Source organism: Vanacampus margaritifer, chromosome 8, assembly GCF_051991255.1.
Source record: "Vanacampus margaritifer isolate UIUO_Vmar chromosome 8, RoL_Vmar_1.0, whole genome shotgun sequence".
In the NCBI taxonomy this organism is placed as follows: domain Eukaryota; kingdom Metazoa; phylum Chordata; class Actinopteri; order Syngnathiformes; family Syngnathidae; genus Vanacampus; species Vanacampus margaritifer.
The window spans coordinates 12,684,246-12,708,642 of NC_135439.1; the positions used below are offsets into that span (position 1 = coordinate 12,684,246).

At 36.7% G+C, this 24,397-nt stretch overlaps 1 protein-coding gene across 3 annotated transcripts; it reads right to left on the reverse strand.

Moving 5' to 3' along the window:
- Positions 1 to 221: 221 nt before the first annotated feature.
- Positions 222 to 21,720, reverse strand: arhgef25b (Rho guanine nucleotide exchange factor (GEF) 25b). 3 transcript variants are annotated; one of them, XM_077573262.1, is made up of 16 exons: positions 21,362 to 21,720; positions 15,300 to 15,610; positions 15,117 to 15,221; positions 9,869 to 9,996; positions 8,213 to 8,279; positions 7,700 to 7,803; positions 7,547 to 7,616; positions 6,375 to 6,464; positions 6,206 to 6,298; positions 6,037 to 6,087; positions 5,884 to 5,961; positions 5,603 to 5,794; positions 3,763 to 3,943; positions 3,491 to 3,684; positions 3,275 to 3,415; positions 222 to 935 (listed from the first exon to the last, which is right to left on the reverse strand). In XM_077573262.1, the coding sequence occupies exons 1-16, from the start codon at positions 21,477 to 21,479 to the stop codon at positions 885 to 887; spliced, it is 1,974 nt and encodes a 657-aa protein (XP_077429388.1). In that variant the 5' UTR covers positions 21,480 to 21,720; the 3' UTR covers positions 222 to 884. The 3 variants fall into 3 exon arrangements, with proteins under 3 accessions (XP_077429388.1, XP_077429387.1, XP_077429390.1); XM_077573261.1 differs by having other exon boundaries at positions 15,300 to 15,613; XM_077573264.1 differs by having other exon boundaries at positions 3,487 to 3,684; positions 15,300 to 15,613.
- Positions 21,721 to 24,397: the final 2,677 nt, after the last annotated feature.

The window sequence follows — 24,397 nt, forward strand, 5'->3', positions numbered from 1 at the left end:
CAGGTTTGTAATATGCCATTTTTCCCACTAGAGGGCGATGTATAATTGAGGTGAGAGTCCTGGCATGATAACATCCAACCTAGTGGAAATAGAAACAAGCCATCCTAAAACTTTTATAATTGCAGTGAACGGAAAGTCGATTTTTAATTGTCCTGAATTGTAAATACAAGTTAAACAGGAAGTATGGAGTGGCTCACCATTTGATTGACGGACATTCGGGCTTCTGAACAACAATGCATGTTTTATTCACAACACAGCTGAATGTACATTGCGACATTGACTTCTTTTATTACGGATGTCAATTTATTGCAGAACACAGGTGTGTTTGCAATGCAGGATTATTATTATTTTTTTCGCTGTTGATTTTATTTACAGCATGAAGCCCAGCAAAGAAAGCAACAACGGACTACAATTACAACTCCGAGCTAGCCACGATACGGCAGACGTACAGACGAGCACTCCTTTCCCCCGATCCATTTCTCGTCTTTCTGTAGTGACACAAGCAGAGGAACGTGTTTGGTTCAGATAGCAAGCTAACAATGGCTGAGCTTCAACCGACCACCACAGTGTAAACACAGCTATTATGCGAAATGCAACTTACAAAACTGAATACATTTGAGGACGGGGAATTGAGGTGTCATTTGATCCCTTGTGAAAAATAATGCATTATAAAAAAAATAACAAAAGAGGACATTTCCATGGAAAAGCAGGAGTCTAAAAAAACAAACACGTGCTTTAATAACAATAGTTGTCATCTAAACATCCCATGTATGCTGCCTAGTGTATGGAGGAAACCAAAATGTCTTTGAATGCATTCAATGTGTGATAACAGACAAGCTCTCCATCCAGATGTGTTCACATGCTGCTGTTTTTGTCTGATATGCTCAAGTTTGACCGTCATGAAGAGATGTCGCCTGGAAAGCAGCCGTCACAACCTAAAAGAAGGAGAAAATTCAGAGTTGATGATTGTTTCAAAATGAAAAATGAATACACAAGATGAAAGTGAGTGGAATCTCCAAAGTCACCAACTTGGCCTGTGAAAAAATATTCCTTTATAGAGTACAGTATATCCCAAAAGTGACATCATGGCTGACATCATGCATATAACACAATAGGGAAGGAAAAGTGAGCCATAGGTTTTAAATTTTCCACCTTTACACACTCATGTTCAAATTCTGGAATTTTGTGACATATATAAAAAAAACATAGATAAATCCTTTTAAATAATTTCCACTGTTAATGTGATGTGTACAACTCAATTGAAAATAAATTAAATCTTTCCTAATGAGGAAGTAAAAAAACAACAACCTCAAATGACTTCTGCTGTTCTAGTAGGTTTTTCCTGACATGTTTTTGCTTTCTGGCAGAAGCTTAAGATTTTATGCCAACTAGGGATGTAACAACAACTGCAATATCGTGATATCGCGATATTGAAATTGCCACAATCTGCGTCGTCATACCACGATATTTAAAATCGTGATAATATCTTATTGTGACATTTGGATATTGTTACATCCCTAGTGCTAACACTAACTACTATTTCGAACTGTTCATAATTACCTCCACCTTACAACCCCATACAAAAACTATAATTCGAGCAGGGGTGTGAAGACTTTTACATCCACTGTATATTTGACCCAGCATTCACAAACTTCCGTGAATTATTTTTCCTTACAAAGTGCAAACAATGATCCAAAAAATAGGAAGATGCCAGCGGCTTAAGGGATTTGTGCACATACCGTAAAAGTATTCAAGTCACTTTAGAAGTCAGAGTGAATGCAATAAAAGAAAAAAGGCAGGCGGGCGGCTTGCCACAGATGAACGGCCGTACGTGTCTGACAAGGTTTGGAGATAACAAGAGGATATTTGACCAAGGCAAGCAGAGTGTCATTTCCTCTCTGGCGCAAAGATCACAAAAACATCAGCAGCCTGGCTGATGCCAGACACACCACATCTTCAGCAATCGGATTTACTCCGTGTGTTTACTGGATGTTACCTGAACAATACGAGCAATGGTCATTATGATATGACAACACAAAATATTTGGATAGCTTTACACCGAATCCACATTCAACCAAACCAAGAATAATATCTTCTATGCAGCCCCACTAGTTTAAAAACGGTATTTTGGTTTATATTGTGTTAGTGGAAAATTTGTTATGCAGCAATTTCCAGCATAAAAAAAAAAAATCTATATCAAGAATTTTGCAACTTGCTATCGAGTGAAAATGGCATCATAGTTGCTCAGGTCTCAGGTACCAACCAATCGCAGCTCAGCTTCAGAAAACAGGTTAGCCGTGATTGGTCGTTGCCCGAGCCCTGAGCAACTGTGATGTCATCTTTAGTCGACAGCAAGTGGCAAAATGGCCGCCCCCTGCTATGGATAATCATATTTTACAAATGTAATACTAACTCATTTGCTCCCAAAAACAAATAAATATTTTCTATTTTAATTGTTTTAAGTGTCCCAAAGAGGTATTTATACGTTTATTTTATTTTATACGTTTATTTTATTTTATTTTTTATTTTTTTAAATGCCAGAGCATACAGAAGGCTTTGATGCGGCCTCTCAACGGCAAAGAACAGTTGAAGAAATGGTAGTTATTACACAAACGGCCAGCAGGTGGCAGCAGAGCAATAGAGATCAACCGGGGTCACGTTGAAAAAAAAGCCAATTTACTCACATTACTAAATAGATTTGTGAATAATAATGAAATGTAGCTATATCCTAATGCTAATTGCTACAAAACGGAAACAGATAGAAATGTACTTTTTTTTCCTGATGAAAGAAAATACTCTAATATTTCTTTTGGTAGGTTCCGTGTTTTTATAGCAATAGAACACAATATTCTGTGAACCTTGCAAAATCAGTCAAAATCTCGTAAAACAGAGTGAAGGGGATTGTTTCAGTGAAAATGGCTAGGAGTGAATGAGTTAATCAGAATGTCATGTTTAGACTATTGAGGTTTAATTTTTAAATTCAATTTTAGATTCCAATTCATTTCATTGTGTGTGCTATACAAATATGCGTTAAATGAAACAATGGAAAAAAAGATAATAGAAAATTGCCATTCATTTCATAAGTAAGTAAAAAAGGAAAATAAGAAATTTACATCATTTTATACATCAAGAGTACTAGTAGTATCAGTACATGGTATCAGTAACTACTCAAGAGTTGAGTATTTATACTTGTACCGGTCTGAAAAAGTGGTCACCAGTAAAAAGCCATAAAAGCGATTGCTTCAAAAAACACAATATAGCGATATCAGTGTACCTGCATGCTGTGCTGGCTGCAGGGTGGCAGACAAATGTCCATCCCGTGGCTTCTTTTCACTTCTGGTCCCAAAGTGAGCTGTGGCTGTGACGAGAGTTGAAGATGGGCCGCCTGATGCGTCATGGCACAAGGGTTCGAAACCTGAAAGTGAAAACGAGATCACACACTGTACGTTTCTGATCAGAGCCGAAAAAAAATAATCATTTGCGCGCCTACTGCTTTTGCAGCTGGGCTGTGGTGCGGCGGATGCAGCGACGGAAGGGAGGTGTTGTAAGACAGCAGGCCGAGCTGCTGGTGGCGGTCCATCGAAGCTGACATGTAAGGCTGCAGGCCACTCGGAGACTTCATATTCCTGCCGAGGCTGTTTGATTTGCTCTCTTTTCGCTGGTACTCAATAGGAGACTGAAGAGCTGGAGCGAGGAGCGGAAATAATCACATCGACGTCACATTTCTGATATTTTTATTGTCCAAACATGACGCCCTGGTACCATTAAGGAAGTTCCTTTGAGTGTCTAAAATCTGCACCACGTCGCCGAACCAAGCTCGTTGTATTTCCGGAGTGGATGCCTGCATGACGAAGCGAGTCACGCTGCCGTTTGTTCCGCGGGACGTCAGGACGAGGAAGCACGGGCCCTCGCCGCAATTCTGCTCCACGCCCAAGCAGCTGACCTGCAACCCAGAGAAAATCAAAGGCTTTGGGATGAAATTTCAGGATGATTACAGGTGAACTTTGACCTTTGAACTTGGACTTGGTCCGAAACTTTTACATGCGTGCACATGTGCTGTATGTCAAAATTCACAACAAGTGTTTGGTCCATGTATATGCCTCTTCGTCTATGCCTTTCTGTGACTCTTCTAGTCTCTCTGTATTTTTATTTAATCTGGCTAAGGACACTCAGCAGCCATTTTCCTTCTGAGAACATGCTGGTGGATGCCTCATAATAGTGAGGTAGTGCTGATAAATTGTGTACTATCATCTTGGTCTCATGAAAAAATGTGAATATTAGGTTGCAGAGTTCTGTTTAAACACCAATTCTAATTGAACCAGGAAGTGTATTTGTCAAAAACTACTGAAACATTTACAAGTCAAATTTAGTTCAACTGTAAAGGATTACAGCGCTTTTTGGATTTTAAACGTTGTAGGTGTCCCAAAGACGTTTTTATACGTTTTATTTTTTTAATGTTCAGGCATACAGAATGCTTTGATGCAGCCTCTCAACTACAAAGAACGGTTAAAGAAATGGTAGGTATTACACAAACGGCCACCAGGTGGCAGCAGAGCAAAGGAGATCAACCAGGGCCATGTTGAAAAAAAAACCTTAATTACTCACAATTCCTAATAGATTTGTGAATAATGATGAAACTTAGCCATATTCTAATGCTAATTTTTGCAAAACGAAAACAGAGAGAAATATACTTTTTTTTCTCGATATAAGAAGAGACTCTTATCTTTCTTTTGGTGGGTTCCGTGTTTTTATAGCTATAGAACACAATATTCTGTGGGCCTTGCAAAATCTGTCAAAATCCAGTAAAATAGCCGGGAGTGAAGGGGATTGCTTTTGTGAAAATGGCTGGGAGTGAATGAGTTAAAAACACCGCCCAAGGTTGTACAATATTGAATTCTATATCACCATTCCCGGGGAAAAAAATATGCCTCTGCAATTGTATAAAATCAGTCAGTTCAACTAGCAACACATGATTAACGTGTCCATTTTGGTTCTTATTTGGTTTTTGTACCTTTTTTGCCATAGAAGAACTAACAAAAACAAGTAGGGATGGGCAAGTACCGATACCTGTATTGGCTGCTCTCTTATGGCCATTTTAGAAACTAGAAATTTGAAGAATGGAAAATTGCCATTCATTTAATGACATTTTAATGAAAAATACCATATTAGGAAACATAGGTCTTTCTTTAAAATTTTCTGCCTTTTTGGGGGGGTTTATGTATCAAAGTGGTTTATGTATCAAAGTGGTATCGGTACTTGGTATTGGTATTAGTCTGGAAAAAAAAGTGGTATCGAACAGGGCAGACTCATTCAAAGCACTAAGACTTCAATGTTAGGCAATAAGCACATTGTTTTGTTGTTTTTACCATTTACGGTTAAAAATACAAAATGTTTTCTACAATATGCCCTTAACAATATTATGATGGTGACAGTAGGCAGTATTCCTAATTACATTACTTCATACGAATTTTTTTTTTTAAAAATCACAAGAATGATTTGTGTTGTCTATGCTATTTGTAACATAACAAAAGTGTACTTTCTAAAAGCTCATCATACAATCAGAGACATATAATAATACCTGAGCAATATAATGTATATATACCTTTATGCTGTTTTTAAAAGTATAGCCAGGTAATGAAAAGCCCTTTTTCTTATCAATTGGCTCACTGAAGATGACCAGCTGCTCAAACAGGAAGACCCTCCTCTCCTTAGGTCTGGACAGGAAGCAGCCTTCCTGCTCGCTCACAGAGAAAGTGTCCTGCTGGAGGAGCTTCCCCTGGGCTGTGATTTTCCCCTGAAAAAAAAAAAAAAGTACAACCATCAGAGTCATCGCCATAATGTTCACGTCCTGATCCTACATGGGTGTGTGCAGGTTTCTCTTACCTCAAAGCCTTGCAGCCTGCCAAGGTTCATCATGTCATTGCATCGTTTAGGCACAAAACACGTTACCTCCACTGCCCTCTGGGAGGCAATCAATAAATAAATAAATAAATGAAAAAAAAATTTTTTTGGGGGGGGGAGTTATTACAATAATACCTTGAGTTGCTCAACATCCCGTCCTGCTTTACTGTAATACTTTAAAAAGTCCTGAGGATGACAAACAAACAGAATTGTCGTAGCCTCTTTTTACCGTTGCACGGATCTCAGAGAGCATCAAAAACAACATAAAAGCCACAAGAAGACACAGTAAACGAAAGGTGCAGACCTTGAGAAGAAGCTGATACTTCATGATGCGTTGGACGGGTTTGATCAGCAGGTCGTTGAGCTGCAGCCTGTGACCTAACTGCTGCCTGAGATCCTGGCAGGTGACACGCGACAGCGGTGACAAATATGCAACGCCGTGTGAACCATTGATGAGGAATTCAAGTTCTCACCTCAAAGAAGGTCTCGATGTGCTCGGAGACAACGTGCTCTGATTTGGGCTTGTTCTGACAGTAAACCACATACATGTGAAGACGACGCTCCTGGGAGGAGACGGAGAGGGTTAACGCATGCAAATGCGCCATTAGCGCTATTTTTTTTATCTGTATACAGTATTTTCCTTGGGGGGGGATAAATAAATGAGAGGGGTTTATTTTGGATACTGGTACACTGTAAATAGTTAACTCACTCACTGCCATTGACGGCTATAGACGTCAAAAATTTATTTGAATTATTTCCATTAATTTACATTTTTTTCACACTTTTGTTAACAAGAGTATAAAAACCTAGATTTTTTTTGGTACATTTAGAACAGATATAAATGTTTTAATTAATCAAGAGTTAACTAGGGAAGTCATGCGATTAATTACTATTCGAATTTTTTATTGCCTGACGCCCGTAATTTTTTAAAATCTTTTTTTTTATTGCGTCAGGCGGTTAAAGTTTTTAATTGTAATTAATTGCATGACTTCAATAGTTAACTCATGATTAATCACAAATTTTATATCTGTTCTAAATGTACTATATTTTTTTTCTAGGTTTTCATACTCTTGTTAACAAAAGTGGAATTTTTTTTAAACTACTAGAAATAGTTGAAATGGTGAAATGGTGTCTGGTCGGTGCTGGATTTCACTTTCCTTTCTTTTCTTTGGTCCTTACTCGGGTCTCCTGACGGCCTCACGACTCTGGCTGGATTCTGAAGTGTTCGGTTTAGGTGAACGGTATGGGATTTTTTAATAGGTTTTAGGTGAACTATTGAATACACACTCACACGCACCTACACATACTCACCCACATACAAAATAAAAATTAATTAAAAAAATAAAATTTAATTAAATTTAATAAAATTTTAAAAAAAGAGCAATGATGATGACATGTCAAATCGGTAAAATTACCGAATAAACAATACTGAGCTGTCCAGGAAAAAAAAAAAAAAAAGAAATAGTTGAAATTAATTTTTGACGTCTATAGCCGTCAATGGCAGTGAATGAGTTAATTGGATGGGCAGTTGCTTGATTGGATGGGTGAGAGATTAAATGGAATTGTTGTTTGTTTGACTGTATTTATGAATGTATGGATGTCAAGTATTGAGACAAACTAAAAAAAAATGCTGAGAAAGTCTCACGTGTTTGATGAAGAGCTGGGCCAAAGTGTCCGGATCAGCCACGCATTTCTCCAGTTCACCCAGGAAATAACTATGAAACAAAAGTCAGTCAAGGCAACCCCGTGACACAAACACAAAAAATAAGTATAAATTGGTGGACTTGGAAAAAGGCACCTCTTATGCCAATCGTAGATTTGATGGATGTTTCCAAACACGATTCTGTCTTTCCCTTTAAGGTCTTCTGGAACGCCCTGATTGGTCATGGTTGCCATATAGCCCTACACAAAAGCATATATAGAGTATACGCACACGGTTACTATTTGTTTTAGTTAGTGGGAGCCCTGCACATTTCTTTTCGACGTTTCGGCCTGGCTCATCTCTCATAGCATACCGTGTTCTTGACAGTACATTGTTGCTAGGCTACAAGAATAAAAGTTTCACTATTTTTATTTCACTCGTGCTTTTATTGTTTTACAGGATAGACTCACATCTTTTTGCAGATGACCACACAACTGGTCGGATATTTCGCTGCTTCACAGAGCGTTATTGTTGAAAGTCCTCTTTTAAATTGGAAGATGAGATTTTAGCGATTAGCTGATGTCAAGCTTTAAACGTTGTCGCTGAGTACTAAAGTCAACACGTCGTTAAATCAGTTCTATCCCTATTTGGAAGCGAGTTATACTGTACCTGTACAATGAGTCCAAGATCTTCCACATACAATCTTTCAGTCTCTATCAGCTCTGTCAGCACATACCTAGCAGAAAAAGACATTTTGAGTGAATTTGATGCAACAAATATGCAGGTTTTACAAAGAATACTAAAAATAGTTTGTGGAGATTGAGAAGATAAACACAACAAACCGCCTTAATTCATTTTTGTATATCAGCCGCATGCAGGAGAAGGTTAGCATAGCATAGCATTAATCTTTCCTTTCAAAAATCATCAGCACCAAATAATTGTAAAAAATGGGTTGTTTTGCAACCTGCGTCTCTCTCCTGTGGCTCCCTCCTTTTTTAATTTTTTTTTACATTTTTATCTTTATTTTTTAGATAAAAGATAAAATATTATTGTATTTAAATGAATTAATGATTTAGATTAAAAAAAAGAATAACAATTTTTTTTTTTTAAACAATCATCTGTTCATCCATTTTCTTAACCGCTTGTCCACACAAAGGTCGCGGGGTAAAAAATGTCATTAGAGTCCAAATTTTGAAGTTGTCAGAAAAAGAGAGACAAAATGTGGGATGAAAAACTTTTTTAAAATTACCTAAAAATGTCCAAAAAGGGAAGAAGAAAAGCAGAAAATTACCATTTAATGTACACAACATTGCCCAAAAAAGTCTGAAAATTGATCTAAGAAAAGGCAGGGGGAAAATGTTTTAAAAGTAACTTAAAAATTTCCAAAAACAAGAAGGAATCCTGAAAATTACAATAAAATGTAAAGGCCCCCCCAAAAATGTCCGAAAATAGGTAGCAAAAAAGGCAGAAAAAAAGGAAAAAATAAAATAATAAAATGTTCAAAAAGGAACAAGTGGCCAAAATTACCATATGCCCATAAAATTGTCAAAAATGTAAGAAATTTGACAGAAAGGCAGAAAAGTCTAAAAATGTATGAAAAACGAGGTCTGAAAATAAATAAATAAATAAATACAAATACAAAAACGGAAGATTTAATGTAGAAGAAAATAAGTCTCAAAAGTATTGGATGCTGCATATTTTTCTGCTATGGTGTACGTAGCTCGAATTAGCAGTCTCTGTGACCCTCAGTACATTAGACTAACACTAGCACACTGTTTCCTTCATCACAATCTTCAAATGTTTTGTGGCTCCGGACAGATTTTTGGTTATTTATTGGCCTAAAATGGCTCTTTTGACAGTAAAGATGGCCGACCCCTGCTTTAGGGCTCCAACTATAGTTGTGCAATGGTGTACTTTTAAACCACTGTGTTAACCAAATCAAATAATAAAAATGCATTTATCAACCGATGACATAAAAAGCTATACAAGTCAAGGCGTTTGTTGTCTTGAAATAAACATTGCCCACTTTAGTGTGCTTCAAAAGTTTGTTTGAGCAGTGAGGAGTCTGCTAACACAACATGAGACGTGTTCAGGCAAGTCCAACAAATGCACTACTAATGCTTAAGATCACTCAAGTAGATGACACAGAGTGGCCACGGAAACAAGGGAGGTTATATTCTCATACAAGCCGTAATGACGAGCTACATATTGTTGTTTAAAATAGGAAAAGATTTAGGTCAGTTCAGAGATCTTTTTACAGTTGTTCTGAGTGCTGCATTTGATGCTTTCCCCCAAATGCCCACTAATGTGCAGGAAGACACTTACAAGCTCTTCTCAAAGGCAATGTTTCTTTCTTCCTCGCTGTCCACAGCCACAGACAACTGGCTTCCAGCATCGCCGGTCACATTGCAGCTGTTCTCCTCATCCAGAGTGTTGACACTGGATTTGTAGCTCTAAAATGAAAATGTACACATTCTGGTCAGCAATATGTTCATTTATACTACTCACAAAAAGTTAGGGATATTTAGCTTTCGGGTGGAATTTCAGGAGCAACCTAAAATGCACTGTAACTTTTAACTCATTCACTGCCATTGACGGCTGTAGACGTCAAAAATTCATTTTAACTATTTCTATTAGTTTTCCACTTTTGTTAATAAGAGTATGAAAACCTAAAAATATATATTTTTTGAACATTTAGAACATATAAATTTGTAATTAATCGTGAGTTAATTATTGAAGTCATGTGATTAATTACAATTAGAAATTCTAATCGCCTGACGCGATTTAAAAAAAAGAAAAGATTATAAAAAATTAGGAGCGTCAGGCGATTAAAATTTTTAATGGTAATTAATCACATGACTTCACTAGAACTCACAATTAATCACAAATTTTATATCTGTCCTAAATGTACAATTTAAAAAATCTAGGTTTTCACACTCTTGTTAACAAAAGTGGAAAAAATATGTTAAACTAATAGAAATAGCTCAAATAAATTTTTGACGTCTATAGCTGTCAATGGCAGTGAATGAGTTAAATGGGATCCTAATTAGAATTTTGTAAACTTTTGATTGCAGTCCAGAGGGTGGAACTATTAGGTGATGCTGCAAATAGTCTTCAACCACCATCAGAGGAGCACTTTTGCTGATCCGCTTTTGGAAAGTCATGACCTAATCCCAAGAAACCTGAGTGTATTACACTTTTTCTGGCGGATCTTGCGGCTGTTGGGGGAGATTTGTAGATGTGAGAAATGTAGAAAAGTAGCATGGGGTCTGATGGATGATGGTGGTGATTTGTCAAAGAGGATGGGGGGGTAGCGGTGGGTGAAGGTAACACCGTTATATAACAAATGCCCCCTCGTCACCTAAAAGCGGTCTAATCTAATGTGAATTTGACTGTAATCCTCTTGACATACTGCAGTCTCACTACATTCTGTTCTCTATCTCTGAACACCGCTGCATAATCCTTCTGTTAAGTCACGATGTAGGTCAAATTTGCACTTTGCTGTTTGACCGGATCCTCACTCACCAGACATTTTGCCATTTGAAATGCCGACTTGAGCGCAACTGTCCTTCAAAATGATCTTATCTCAACGACAGTAAGGCTTTAGGCCGCTTTCACTGTTCGGAAAAACAATGGTAACTTGAGTGACCCGACATTTTTTCTGTCTTGAGCTGCTAGCAAAAAGTCAAATTACAAGTGGTGGCAGCAATTTTCACATTTGGCAGATAGTGAGCAATTCTTAAAAAAAAAAAAAGGAAGAAAAAAGACCCAATTACTCACTTCAAGCCACTCCCATTTGAATTTAATTTCAAAACTAAACACAACACTAAAATAAATACACATTGAGGATTGCACTAAACCACCAAGTTCGTTAGCTCAATGCTAACATAGTGCAAAACGCAATAGATGGGTTAACAAAACTATAGCATCAATGTCACAGTAATTTATAACCTGTAAACACCTTTTACTTAAACGCAAGCGATAAAAATACATGGAGAAAGAGAATACAGTAATGTACAACAATACTCACAGGCATAAAAAACAACTAAGATTACCTAATAGATGAGATGGCCTTCAACGTTTCATAACCAAATCTACTTCATGTGTACTATGGCTATATGAATTATACTGCCCCCTGGTGGCTAAGGCACAAGAATAAGCAGCACAATGTCCACTAAATTATCATGATGCATTAATAGTTTTAAATCTTATTATACTCTATTTAATTACATTATTACTGTATGTTTTATATAGTACAATACTGTAGAGTAGTTTTTAAAAAAAAATTTTTTTGGGGGGGTGGGCATTTGAACGGATTAATAATTATATTTCCATTAATTTCAAGTGGGAAAGATGATTTGAGAACATGAGCATTTTGAGTTCTGAAAGTCAGTGGCTGTGGAACAAATCAAACTCTTAAATTAACTATTTTCCTGTCAAACGTTAACCAAAAAGACAACCCCTACAGAGCAAGCCAATTTCGCTCATCTTTCAAGGCAAACACAATATTGTGTGCTATGACTACACAATCATGGTGGCTACCATATGAAAGATTGGATTCCATTCTTTCATTAGAAAGAAAGTATGGTTCTACCTTATTCCGCTCTATAGTAATCACCATTTGAAAATACGGAATTTGAGTGACATCTAGCGAAAATAAGGAGAAAACAAGCTTTTTGTGAAAAGATACATTTTCTGCACAGCAATGACTTTGACACTAATATTTTTTGTTTGGCCCCTATCGGCGGAATTGTGACCCGTTTTGGGCCCTTTCAAAATAAAATACTGCCCACTGGTTAGTGGCGCTGTGCGAATTTGATTTAATGTGATAAACGCTTAGATCAGTCACGTTATCCTTGAAAACGTTCTATTTTCTAAGATCCGCCATATTTTCATGTAATTATTTGATACTAGTGTGAGTCCATTGCTATCTGATGGCCATAGTTAGTGGATGTTTTGGGATTTCACAACCCCATTGACAAAGCAGCGCTGCACACGACGTTGCACTGCCCATTGAGAAAAAAACAACAACATAGTTGACGTCAATTGACGTTATTGGCGGTATACAGTGGGCGTGTCCTTAACGTCAATTCACGTTTTTCGGAGATAAAGTAAGGTACCAATGTAAAAGAATAGTTAAAGTATTTCGAATGAGCCATTGAGTCTGTGGATTGGGCAGGAGGAATAAAGGAATAAAATGCTAAGATAAACACAAAGAGTGTGTATATAAACAACATAATTTAAATGCACCTCTTAATCAATACAATGAATTGATCAGATTTTCGTCTTATAAAATGTTCTTTACAATACGCTCTTTGTGCCCCGACTAGTCAAATTTTTAGTTTTCATCCATCTCTTTGCGCGTTAACTTTTCCACATCACAGTGCCTAAGGGCTCAGCTTGCGACCGCCAAATGACCAAAGTTAGAAAGCAGGTGAGCCCTGACGCTCGTTACTTGAGCTCTTAGTCACTGTGATGTCATTTTCAGTCGACAGCAAGTGGCTATACAAAGCAAAATGGCCGCCCCCCGAGATGGACAAAAACGGATGGATTTTTCTGTTTAATTCATATTCCACCAATGCAGCATTAATCGGAACGTGTCTAGACTAGTGGGGGCACATAGAACTTCATTAGTGTCAAGAAAATGTTTGACTTGACTTCCCCTCTTTGTCTCTTCAACTTACTAAGGCCATTTTGCGTTCCTTGAAGGGCACACTTGGTTGAGCTTGATGTGGAAAGCCTTAAACTTGACTCCCATGAAACACCATTGGAGCAACTGAATGAATATCTGCAAAAGGGGAGACAAACCCCACAACATCCATCCGCCTGCATCTCACCTTGCCTTTAGGCTCTAACTTGGACTTAAACCCCTCACCCCACTTCCCAACACTGACTGTTATACTGGCCGCTTGATTACATCCAGATGCTGTCGCAAAAAAGCCCGCAGGATTGAGTCGACTTCCAAAAAGCTCTCAGTGCAGTTTAGGGTTACCAGACAGAGGTGAAATGTGCATTTGGCACAATTAGCGAATATGAAGCGGTTCACATGTAAATGCTGCTCAGTGCTTGCATGTTTTGTGATTCATAGCCTGAGTGCTCTTGGTATTTGCTTGAATGTATTATGATAAATCATCATTAGGACATGAAACCTGAATAAGTAAGGGATTTGATTGCTGAAGAAAAGCTCCATTTAATTTAAATAACTTCAGGGAAGGTTAAGAATTTGTGCTGAAAGTCAAATATGAAACATTGAGAGTTGTCGGGAAATGAATTCTATGCCGTGTAGTTCAGGGGTCTGCAACCTGCGGCTCTCGAGGCTCCCTGTGGATCTCTAAACAAAAAAATAGTAGTAATTCTTTTTCTTTTACTTTTTTTTTCCAGATAAAATTTTCTTTAAATTAATTAACTATTAAATAAAAATGAATACTTAAATATTCAAAACAGATGAAAGATAGATGAAAAGGTTTTAAAAAATGCCTAAAATGTCCAAAAGGAAGAGGAAAAGCATAAAATGTCCAAGAAATTGTCAAAAATGTTAGAGAACTGGAAAAAAGACTGCAAAAAAACCCATAAATACCATAAAATGTCCCAAACAAAAGAAGAAAGGCAGAAAATTACCATAAAATTTATTTGAAAAAAAGTCAGAAAAAAATTCATTAAAAAATAAAGGCAGAAAAGAAAACGTTCAAAAAGTAACTATAAAATGTCCAAAAACAAAACAAGAAATCCCGAAAACTACCATTAAATTGCCAGTAATGTCAGAAAATTTATAGCAATAAAAAGGCTGAAAATTTTCAATAAATAGCCATAAAATGTCCAAATAAGGAAGAATAGATGAAAAGGTTTTAAAAAATGCCTAAAATGTCCAAAAGGAAGAGGAAAAGCAGAAAATGTCCAAGAAATTGTCAAAAATGTCAGAGAACTGGAAAAAAAGACTGCAAAAAAAAAAAACATAAATACCATAAAATGTCCCAAACAAAAGAAGAAAGGCAGAAAATTACCATAAAATTTATTTGAAAAAAAAGTCAGAAAAAAATTCATTAAAAAATAAAGGCAGAAAAGAAAACGTTCAAAAAGTAACTATAAAATGTTCAAAAACAAAACAAGAAATCCCGAAAATTACCATTAAATTGCCAGAAATGTCAGAAAATTGATAGCAAAAAAAGGCTGAAAAATGTCAATAAATAGCCATAAAATCTCCAAATAAGGAAGAAGAGAGGCAGAAAATTACATCTCCATAAAACTGCCAAAAATGTCAGAAATGTTGACAGAAAGGCAGAAAAATCTAAAACTGTAAGAAAAAGAAAGTATGAAAAACTACAAAAAGTAGAAGAAAATGAATTGGATGCTGTTTAGGTGCAGCTCTAATTAGCTATCGGGCCCTCAGTACATTAAACTAACACAAACAGGGTTATGTTTAGAAAGGCGCAACTAAAAAAAAATATCAATGATGTCTTCGGTTAATTGAAGTCACCTTGACTAACATCACCTTATCAACTACAAAAGAACTAAAGTTAGAAAAGCCCTATGTGGTATTGTGTGATTTCCTGTAATGTTATAATAGAGACATTACGAGACTTAGTGCATCTCCGCCTTGCAGGAGGTCCGACAAGTCACCCTGATTGGAAGGCTGCAGAGGAGATGAAGCTTCGTGACTCAACAGGTCATCTTTCGATACCTGGGCAAGAACACACAAGCATTATCTTCAAACGTTTCATCTGAATAAATACGCATATTCATGGTATTCAAACCCCACCGCATCTGCAGAGGAGAGGATCATGAAGTCGCCATCACGCAGGTCCAAAGGTCTCAGCTGAGCTCCACCGTGAGAAAGAAGCGACGGCCGCCGTCTCCCGTCCGACCCGCGCATCTGCTTGTCGACCCGCCCGGCTCCTCCTCTGGCGTCGGAGCTCAGCTTGCGGACCGGGCTGGTGAGCCACTTCTTCAATGCGCTGACGGGGTGCCGTGATCCTCCAGAGCCGGGACTGGAGCTGCCTGAGGCCTGGTGGGGCGCCGGGCCCAGCGTCGGGTTAATGGTACCGTCGACGGTCGCCACTGAGTAGGACTCTGCTGCGGGAAGTAGAGCGGTTAATTGTGGGAGTTTGTCCTCTCGGGTCACACGCTTCAGACAGATTTCTGCACAAAAATGTTCAATTTCCTGTGCTGAGCCCGAACTGAAACTTAAGTCGTTGCAAAATTCTAATTACTAATACAGACTTGCTCTCGTGAGGAAGGGTTCCAAATCACAGGTGGAAATTCGACACGTTATTTTGACTGTACATATTTGTCAAAGACTTTGAAAATATTGCACGCTTAATATATGCAGCAGAAACAGTTCCTTTTTTTTTGGGTCCTGTTTCTGATACTGTAGTGAAATGCAATAGCTGACTGACATGCATGATAGAACTAGTTGCAGTTCTATCTTAAAAAAACATTATAATAATGTATGTTTAAGTAATTAATTTGGGTTTTTAGTAGGGGTGTCAAAATTAGTTCCTCTAATGCCACAATTTTTTTTATGCGCGATAAATGACTGACGCTTACTTGGAAAACCTGCACTGGGGGAATTCCAGCCACAACACAGCAGACACGTCCATGTCCACAATTAAGAAGCAATAAATGTAATAAGAATGCATATATTTGTGGAGACTGGGGTCAAGTTGTATTTTACAAATTTTAAAATGTGCAGAATTTCACAATTTACTTCATGTTAAAGATTAGATAGCCCTTAATATGAAAAGAAAAATGCACTGAGCGGTCACCAATGTCTTACAAATGCAATTATGCCATCTAGTGGCAGAAAAATGACCTCAACACAAATCAATAACACTCGTTTTTACAGTACAGTACATCTTTTTTTTAAATTTGAACTAAATTTGATGTATTATGAGGAAATTGCTGTATCAATTACTAAAAGATGCAGCCATATTTAAAAAAAAATAAAAATCTCCCACTTTTATGTTAACAAGAGTATAAATAATATTTTATTGTAATTTTATTGTACATTTAGAACAGATATAAAAATTTTGATTACATTTTTGTAAACTATAGAAGCCATGTGATTAATTACTATTAAAAAAAATGATTGCCTGCCACCCTTAGTTTTTAGTATGTATTGCAAAGCAAGAGGGAACTGGAGTGTATAACTGCACTAAAACTGAACTCAAAAGTAGTTAAAGTTCAAGTGACAATGTGTAGGATTTCTTTCAGAATCTGGCAAGACTTCATTTTAGAATGTGATATTTAATAATTTTGCACTTTAGACACAATACAGTTTGGAAAATGACTTATTTTAAATAATAACATGTTTTTCTTATTTATCATTCCTATTATGTATATGATTAAAACAGTAAAGACAAAATGAAAGATATTTTGACTGGTAATGTCAATCAAACTTTGAATTGAATTTGACTTACATCCTCAGTTTTAATGTAAGTTTGCTACTCTCTATTGACTGCAACACTAATAAAAAGCGCACTCTAGTGAAAGTATAAACCTCAAAACAGTCTCATCTCAGTTCATCATTTTCATTCATCAAGACTACAAAAGGTGATCCTGTCATTCCCCAGCTGCATTTTCTTCCCCCGTCTTTTATCTTATACATTGTGTCATGGAATCTTCACTCACAGTGTTTCCATCAAGAACCCTAACATTAACATGTCATCCACCAGATCTCCGGGAATATATTGCCATAAGCCATTACTCCATGTCAGCACATTTATGTAAGCTTTAATCACAATAACAAGCCTGCGAGAAGCCAGTGAAAATGTGGGTCAAGCTTTTGTCCAAACTGCCATACAGTTATTGAACAAGAGAACATACGAACAGGAAAGTACAAATGCAGATGGGTATACATTAGCCAGCAATATCAATATCACAAGCATCCTCTTCGATGGTGAAAACATTATAGGAAAAAAGTTGTAGTCCACCTTTGAAAAACGACTTAGACTGATGTCATAACCTTTGATTAACTCATTCACTGCCATTGACGGCAGGCATCAAAAATTCATTTGAACTATTTCTATTTGTTTAATATATTTTCCACTTTTGTTAACAAGAGTATGAAAACCTCGAATTTATATTGTACATTTAGAACAGATATTACATTTGTGATTAATCGTGAGTTAACTATTGAAGTCATGCGATTAATTACAATAAAAAATTTAATCGCCTGACGCAATTTTTTTTTTTTTAAAAAAAGAAAAGATTATTAAAAATTAGGGGCGGCAGGCGATTACAATTTTTAATTGGAATCAATCGCATGACTTCACTAGTTAACTCACGATTAATCAAAAAATGTATATCTGTTCTAAATGTACATTTTTTTCCTAGGTTTTCATACTCTTGTTAACAAAAGTGGGGAAAAAATGTTAAACTAATAGAAATAATTAAAATAAATTTTTGACGTCCATAGCCGTCAATGGCAGTAAATGAGTTAAGAAGGTTTGGGTTTTTCTTTGATCCTTCCTCGGGTCTCCTGACAACCTCACGACTCTAGCTGGATTCTGAAGTATTCGGTTTAGGTGAACAGTATGGGATTTTTATTTTTACACACTCACGCACATGCACATACTCACGCACATACAAAATAAAAAAAAAATAAAAAAAAGAAAGAGCAATGATGATGACATGTCGAATCGCTAAAATTACCGAATGAACAATACTGAGCTCTCTCTCTCAAAAAAAAAAAAAGGACGTTTGGGTGAAGCTCTGCACATATTTGTCATGTTTTCGTTTGAAATCTTCATCTGAACATCAAACAACTGTGCTCCTCTAAACTTTAGCCACGTGGATTCACTTTCAAGACTAATAAAAACAAATTCTTTCACTGGGAGTTTTTGATAGTATCGGTTATTCAACTGAATCTCATAAAAAGTAAGCCTGACCAGAAGAAATAGACCTTGGGTCCTTTCTGTATCTTGGTCAGTCGCTTCTAATAAATAAATAAAGCCACACTCATCATTGACTGACTTGAACCTGAAAATGTACATACATTTGTGGAATTCTCAAATGTCCAGTATGATTTAGATCAGAGCTCATCAAAGGCCACTTCGCAATATAACAACATAGAATTGCTTAGCATATCTTTAGCAACACAACAAAAAAAAAACGTCTTGCCACTGCGATGTCCGAATGGCTGCTGAGGTGCAAGTCATTGTTTGTTTGAGGAGCTTATGTAACGGGTCATTTTCCCACAGAGCAACAGCTGGACGTCTATCCGGACCCGAGGGTGACAGAAGTGCACGCAGGCACCGACGCTGGGATTTTCAATCTTGCATGCAGGCTCTATAGGAAAACAGCCTGGCAAACTAAAACTGATTTGTGAGAGTTGTCAGGGCCTCTTGTCAGTTGATATGAGATATATTAATTAGTTAGTAATATAGAATTTGGCAACAGCAGTTGTTCATGTCCACTGTATTGCTGATATAATAAGTAACTATTTGTATTGGACAATTGCAAGGGATTCAGCGCATATAAATACCTTACATGTCACTGTAGTTGCGAATAATTTGCACTGATTATGCGTGCGTGGGAATCTGAGAATGCGTTAAAGCATTCACTCACTGAAGTGTTTGGTTTAGGTGAACGGTATGGGATTTTTTAATAGGTTTTAGGTGAACTAATGAATACACACTCGCACGCACACACGCACATACACTTACTCACCCACATACAAAATAAAAATTAATAAAAAAAAAATATATATATAAAAAAAATAATAAAAAAAATAAAAAAAAAAGAGAGCAATGATGATGACATGTCAAATAAAATTACCGAATGAACAATACTGAGCTCTCCAGAAAAATAAAAAATAATTAAAAAATAATTCACTCAAAACTAAAACATTTTATCAGCTCTAATGAGAGAAACTTGTCAGGTACTGTGACCAAGAAGTTTTAGAAGACAATAAATGGTCAAAAGGACAAATGCGGCATTTAATGAGATGCTTCTTAAACATCTCACCGAGTTTAAGCGCGATAGAAGTGTCGCATACGTTCCGCACGTCATTTATAAGTCACGGGTGTCCGGTAGCTGATGATGACTGACGTCCGCTTCATATTTTGCTCAGACTAATAGATGAAATCCTCATTAAAACTAAATCCTTGCACAGCCTTCCTGTTGAGTATTTGCAGGGGGTGAAATGGAGGGTTAAATATAACACATCACAGACTAGAGTTGCACGCAGTCAAGCCCTCTGCCAACAACTAATGACATTTGATTTGCTGTGAATGTATTATTTGGAACTCACGTGTTTTTCAACGCAGCGGATGAAATCCCCAGATGAAAATACGGCAAGAATGTCCACCCCTTTGAACTTTTTCATCCTGTTTTATGTCAGAATGCAATGTGTGACGCATGTTTACTTGCCTAAATATTCTACAAATAAACATATCAGCATGGAGAACAAAGTTCAAATCTGGAGCCAATTGACAGATGCTGTAGTCCATTCCAAACTTTTAAAACCAACTTTAAAGGGATACTTTACAGCAGTAAAAAGTTACATTTTGTCCAGAATTAATTTGATAACGTCATTATTTTTCATGAACAAATTAATACTTTTAAAACATATTTTTCCACTTGCTGTCGGCTGAAGATGACATCACATGTGCTGAGGAAATAGGTAACGACCAATCACGGCTCACTTGTTTTCTAGGTTTGGTCTGCGAACTGAGCCACGATTGGTCGTTACCCGTTTCCTCAGCACAGGTGATGTCATCTTCAGTCGACAGCAAGTGGCAAAATTTGCTACGATACAGCAACGGAACAATAAGCTTAATTCTGTGACACGAATAGTAACATGCCAAATGATTTGCATAAAAGGGAGGCAATGCTACAATAAGCGCGATGAGTTTTTTTGTTGGGTTTGGGACAAACAAAAATCTACCTAGCAACAAAAATGGCATGACCAAATACAAAATGCTGTACCAACTAATATTTTTTTGTGAAGTTGACAAATAAATCTGACAAAAAAATAAAAAAAATAAAAAATAAAAAAAATCTTAAGACTATTTGATGTCTTTTTGCTTTAGTAAATTGTCACTGGAAGATTTTTATTTATTATTATTTTTTACTGATAGTGATTATTCCAGTATTCCTGGTAGCCGAACTAATGGTTGGTTTACCACCAATTGCGTTCATATACCGTAGAGACTCTCCCGCAAGGCTTAATTTTCAAAGTCAATCGTTCATTCTCAGCATCCATCCACACAGAGCGGCTCTGTAATCACTTTGTGAGCAACTGGAACAACACTGGATTTAAGGGTCAAGGCAGTGATGGCACAAAAAGCGTGTTTGCGTATTTGTGTGCATATGCATGTTGGTGCGCGTCTGTGTTTAGTTGCTTTGGATCCAAACAACTGCTACAATATCAGCAGTATTAGTTTCGGTTACCACACACACAGTGTATACAAAATTACCAATGTTATATACAGCAGAAGAAAACAAATATTAATTGTGTATATATATACAGTGAAGCTCGCTGATCTAAACACAACTTTTTGAATAGGAATATTTTACATTTTTTTGTTCAGATCTTCTATAATAGTGTTTCCCAACCTTTACTGAGCAAAGGCACATAAAAACAGATCAAATAATTTTTTTAGCCAATCTCTCAAGCTACACTGGAGGAGAATTATTGTTCATAGTAAAGTTAGCTCCTTTAAATGTTAATATATATAATGATAAACATCTATTTAATCCACAATATAACATTTTAGAGCTGGTATGTAAGCAACAAACATTATAGATAAAACAAATCTGATAAGAATGTAAATAAAGATAAGGAAGCAGATGTCGTTTTTGAGGCATGTACAGTACCTCTCACTTGGACAAAGCAGCATCCACATTTACGGAGCAGTTTTCTAAACAGGTGCTGACACCCGCATCCCCGTTGCCGGTGACCCCCTCTCATGACCATCCTTTGCCACTGGCACATTCAAAAGTCCAATCCAATGCAAGCATAGTGGTAGATATACACTGACACATGCACACTATTCCGGCGGTAATCTCCAGAAAAAAAGACATAAAGATCGTCCCTTTGTCATTTTCCAAAAAGAAAATGCAGACAAAAATGGTCTAAACACTCGAGCTCACTGTGGCCAGATAGTAAGCAAAGAGTATGAGAGGGACCGTAAGTACTTGAGGGGCTGATAGAGAGTGAGGTGGGAGAGGGGAAGGGGGGTATGAGATGAGAGTGGGATAACACGCTCACATGGCTGAGCCGGCATCAAAATCCTAGCCCCGCCTCTTCTTACTCTCTTGCCTTCTCTTGACCACCCTCCTTTGCTTCCTCAATATGATTTTACACTCTGCTTCTGTTTTGGTAAGCAGCTTGTTTAATAATGGAAACTGTTGAAGCCAAGAGGAAAGGCAATAAGAACTGTAAACACTAAAGTTAACTAATTCAGAACAACATGCAACAACACATGTAGACAGACAATATATATAAATACAGGTGCATTTTCTTGATCCTCTGTGAAAAACAACTAACAATGAAAAACAATAAACAACAATTAAATAAATAATAATAAAATATACATAAAATGATATTATAATTGAATATGTAATAATAATAATAATAAATAAATAAAAAAATTTTTTAAACATAGTAATAGTGAAAGCCTTTGTCTTTTGTGTCTTCATGACTGCCCCCGGTGGCCAAGTGGCACCCACACACCAGAAGGAGTCACAATTATTTAAACTTTATACTTGTCTTATTTAGCAATTTTCGGCAGTCAAAAGTAAAATAGTAAAATTAGTACCTTTTAAAACACATTTTGCAACTTGCTGTCAACTGAAAATTACATCACATGTTCTCAGTGCACAGGCCAATCACGGTTCAGCTTATGAATGTCACATGATCAAACCCAGAAAACAACAAGTAGCAAAATGTGTTTTTAAAAGCATTAATTGGATGTGATAAATAATGAAAATATCGAATTAATTATAGACCAAATGTTAACTTTTTACTGCTGAAAAGGTGAAATATCCCCTTAATCATTAATTTTTTTGCATTCTATTTAATACATAACATTTCTTGACAAAAGTAGGTTATATGTGACCTCACTAGTCTAAACATGACATCTTGATTAATATTACATTTGTGGAATATGAGTTATGGAAACAAAATCCAGCCATTTTTATCCATAGCAGGGGGCGGCCATTTTGCCAGTTGCTGTCAACTGAAGATGACATCACAGTTGCTCAGGGCTCCGGCAATGCCAAATAACAGCTCACCTGTTTTCTGAAGCTGAGCTGTGATTGGCTGTTACCTGAGACCTGAGCAACTGTGATGTCATTTTCACTTGACAGCAACTGGCAAAATGGCCGCCTTCTGATATTGATAAAAACTGCTGGATTTTGCTGCTTAACTAACACAATATTAACCAGAATACCGTATTTAGACTGGTGGGGCTGTATAGAACATATTATTGCCAATATTTATTTATTTTTGCATTGACTTCCCCTTTAATTATTACTATATATTTTATAAAGTCCTTAAACCACACTTGCGTTTGTGAGCACAGGTAGCAAAGAATCCTTAGTGGAAAAAGCAACAAGTGGAAATATCAGCAGTGATATGAGCTGGCAGGATGGAGGCGGGCAGATTTAATCTCAAAGCCAAGATTAAGTATTCATGACTAGATGATCTTCCGAGTACAGCTGTCCAGTGGCAGCCGCTAGTGTGATTCAAATGCACATAAACACGCACGAACCCAAACATGGAATTAGTCAGCGAAAGGAAAAGATTATGAATTTTATTCATCATTGATTATGTAACATGTTTATTATTAATGTGCTTGCTTGAACAGCGCAACATGAATGTGACTCAATTGAAGAGTGTTGGGTTCGCGCTACCATGAGATAACCCTTGAATGACTATAACCATTCAATATTTAATCATTTGGTCAAAGTTGAGGGTTAGTTTTTGTTTGCATAACTCCTAACCTTTGTAACTCTTTACCGTGTTGTCTTTTTTTTTTTTTTTAACCATTTTTCCCTTAAAATTGTAATTAAATAAAAGTGTACTTCATATTTCTTGCTAAATGGATTTGCTCTTTTCATTTTGTCGGAAAATCTGAGCTTTGCAACTTTATTTAACTTAAAAGATATCACAAGCATTTATTTTCACCAACCTTAGTAAAATGACTTAAACAATGGTATTAACAATAGATTTGGTCATCACCATTTTCCATGTATTCTGATTTGATACTCAATTAGTTTTTAAATGCAGGGCCAGTTGTGCATTGTGATGAAGTGATGATACATTTAGGATTTTGTCAAAACATTCGGGGGTCAGCAAGATGAAATATTCGCAGGTCCCAAGGTAGGCCGCAAAACTGTTCTAAAAATGCCTCACAAGTGTCATTGTGATTTACGAGGTCATACCTGGACATATGAGTGACGATAATTATTTTATTTACTTATAATAATTTAGTTTATTTTACCAGCATTTATTCCGTGTACATTTGTATGCAGAGATGTTTTTTTTTAAAGTGCTTTATAAATAATATTGAGTTGAGTCATTATTGTTCAAGAATTAAAAACATACTGTATTCTAGTTATTACGATGAATATGATTATTACCATTGCATCCTGCAGTCACACTGGACCTCCTGGCCCACTTGAACTCCATCTTGGTGCGCTGATTGTTGTCATCGGGCAACAGTTTCTCTTTGCTGCAGTCTGAAATTTTACACAAAGTGTGTGTGTCAAGAAAGTTATATGGTGATTAGGTTGATGGGGTGGAAGGTCACGCGGTTTTTACCACTCGGTCAAACGCTCATTCATACATTAATTTCATAAATAGAATTTCAGTTATAAAGTTAGCAGCATAATTTATGCCACTTTTTT

Bases quoted from the DNA above. Each gene is read 5' to 3' on its own strand.
- arhgef25b (XM_077573261.1), bottom strand. From the start codon at position 21,479: ATGTGCCAGTGGCAAAGGATGGTCATGAGAGGGGGTCACCGGCAACGG. The intron at 5,795-5,883 runs GTAAGAGAAACC...TTTTTTTTTCAG, and splicing joins GCAGGCTGCAAGGCTTTGAG to GGGAAAATCACAGCCCAGGG. The intron at 3,685-3,762 runs GTACCAGGGCGT...TCCTCGCTCCAG, and splicing joins TCAAAGGAACTTCCTTAATG to CTCTTCAGTCTCCTATTGAG.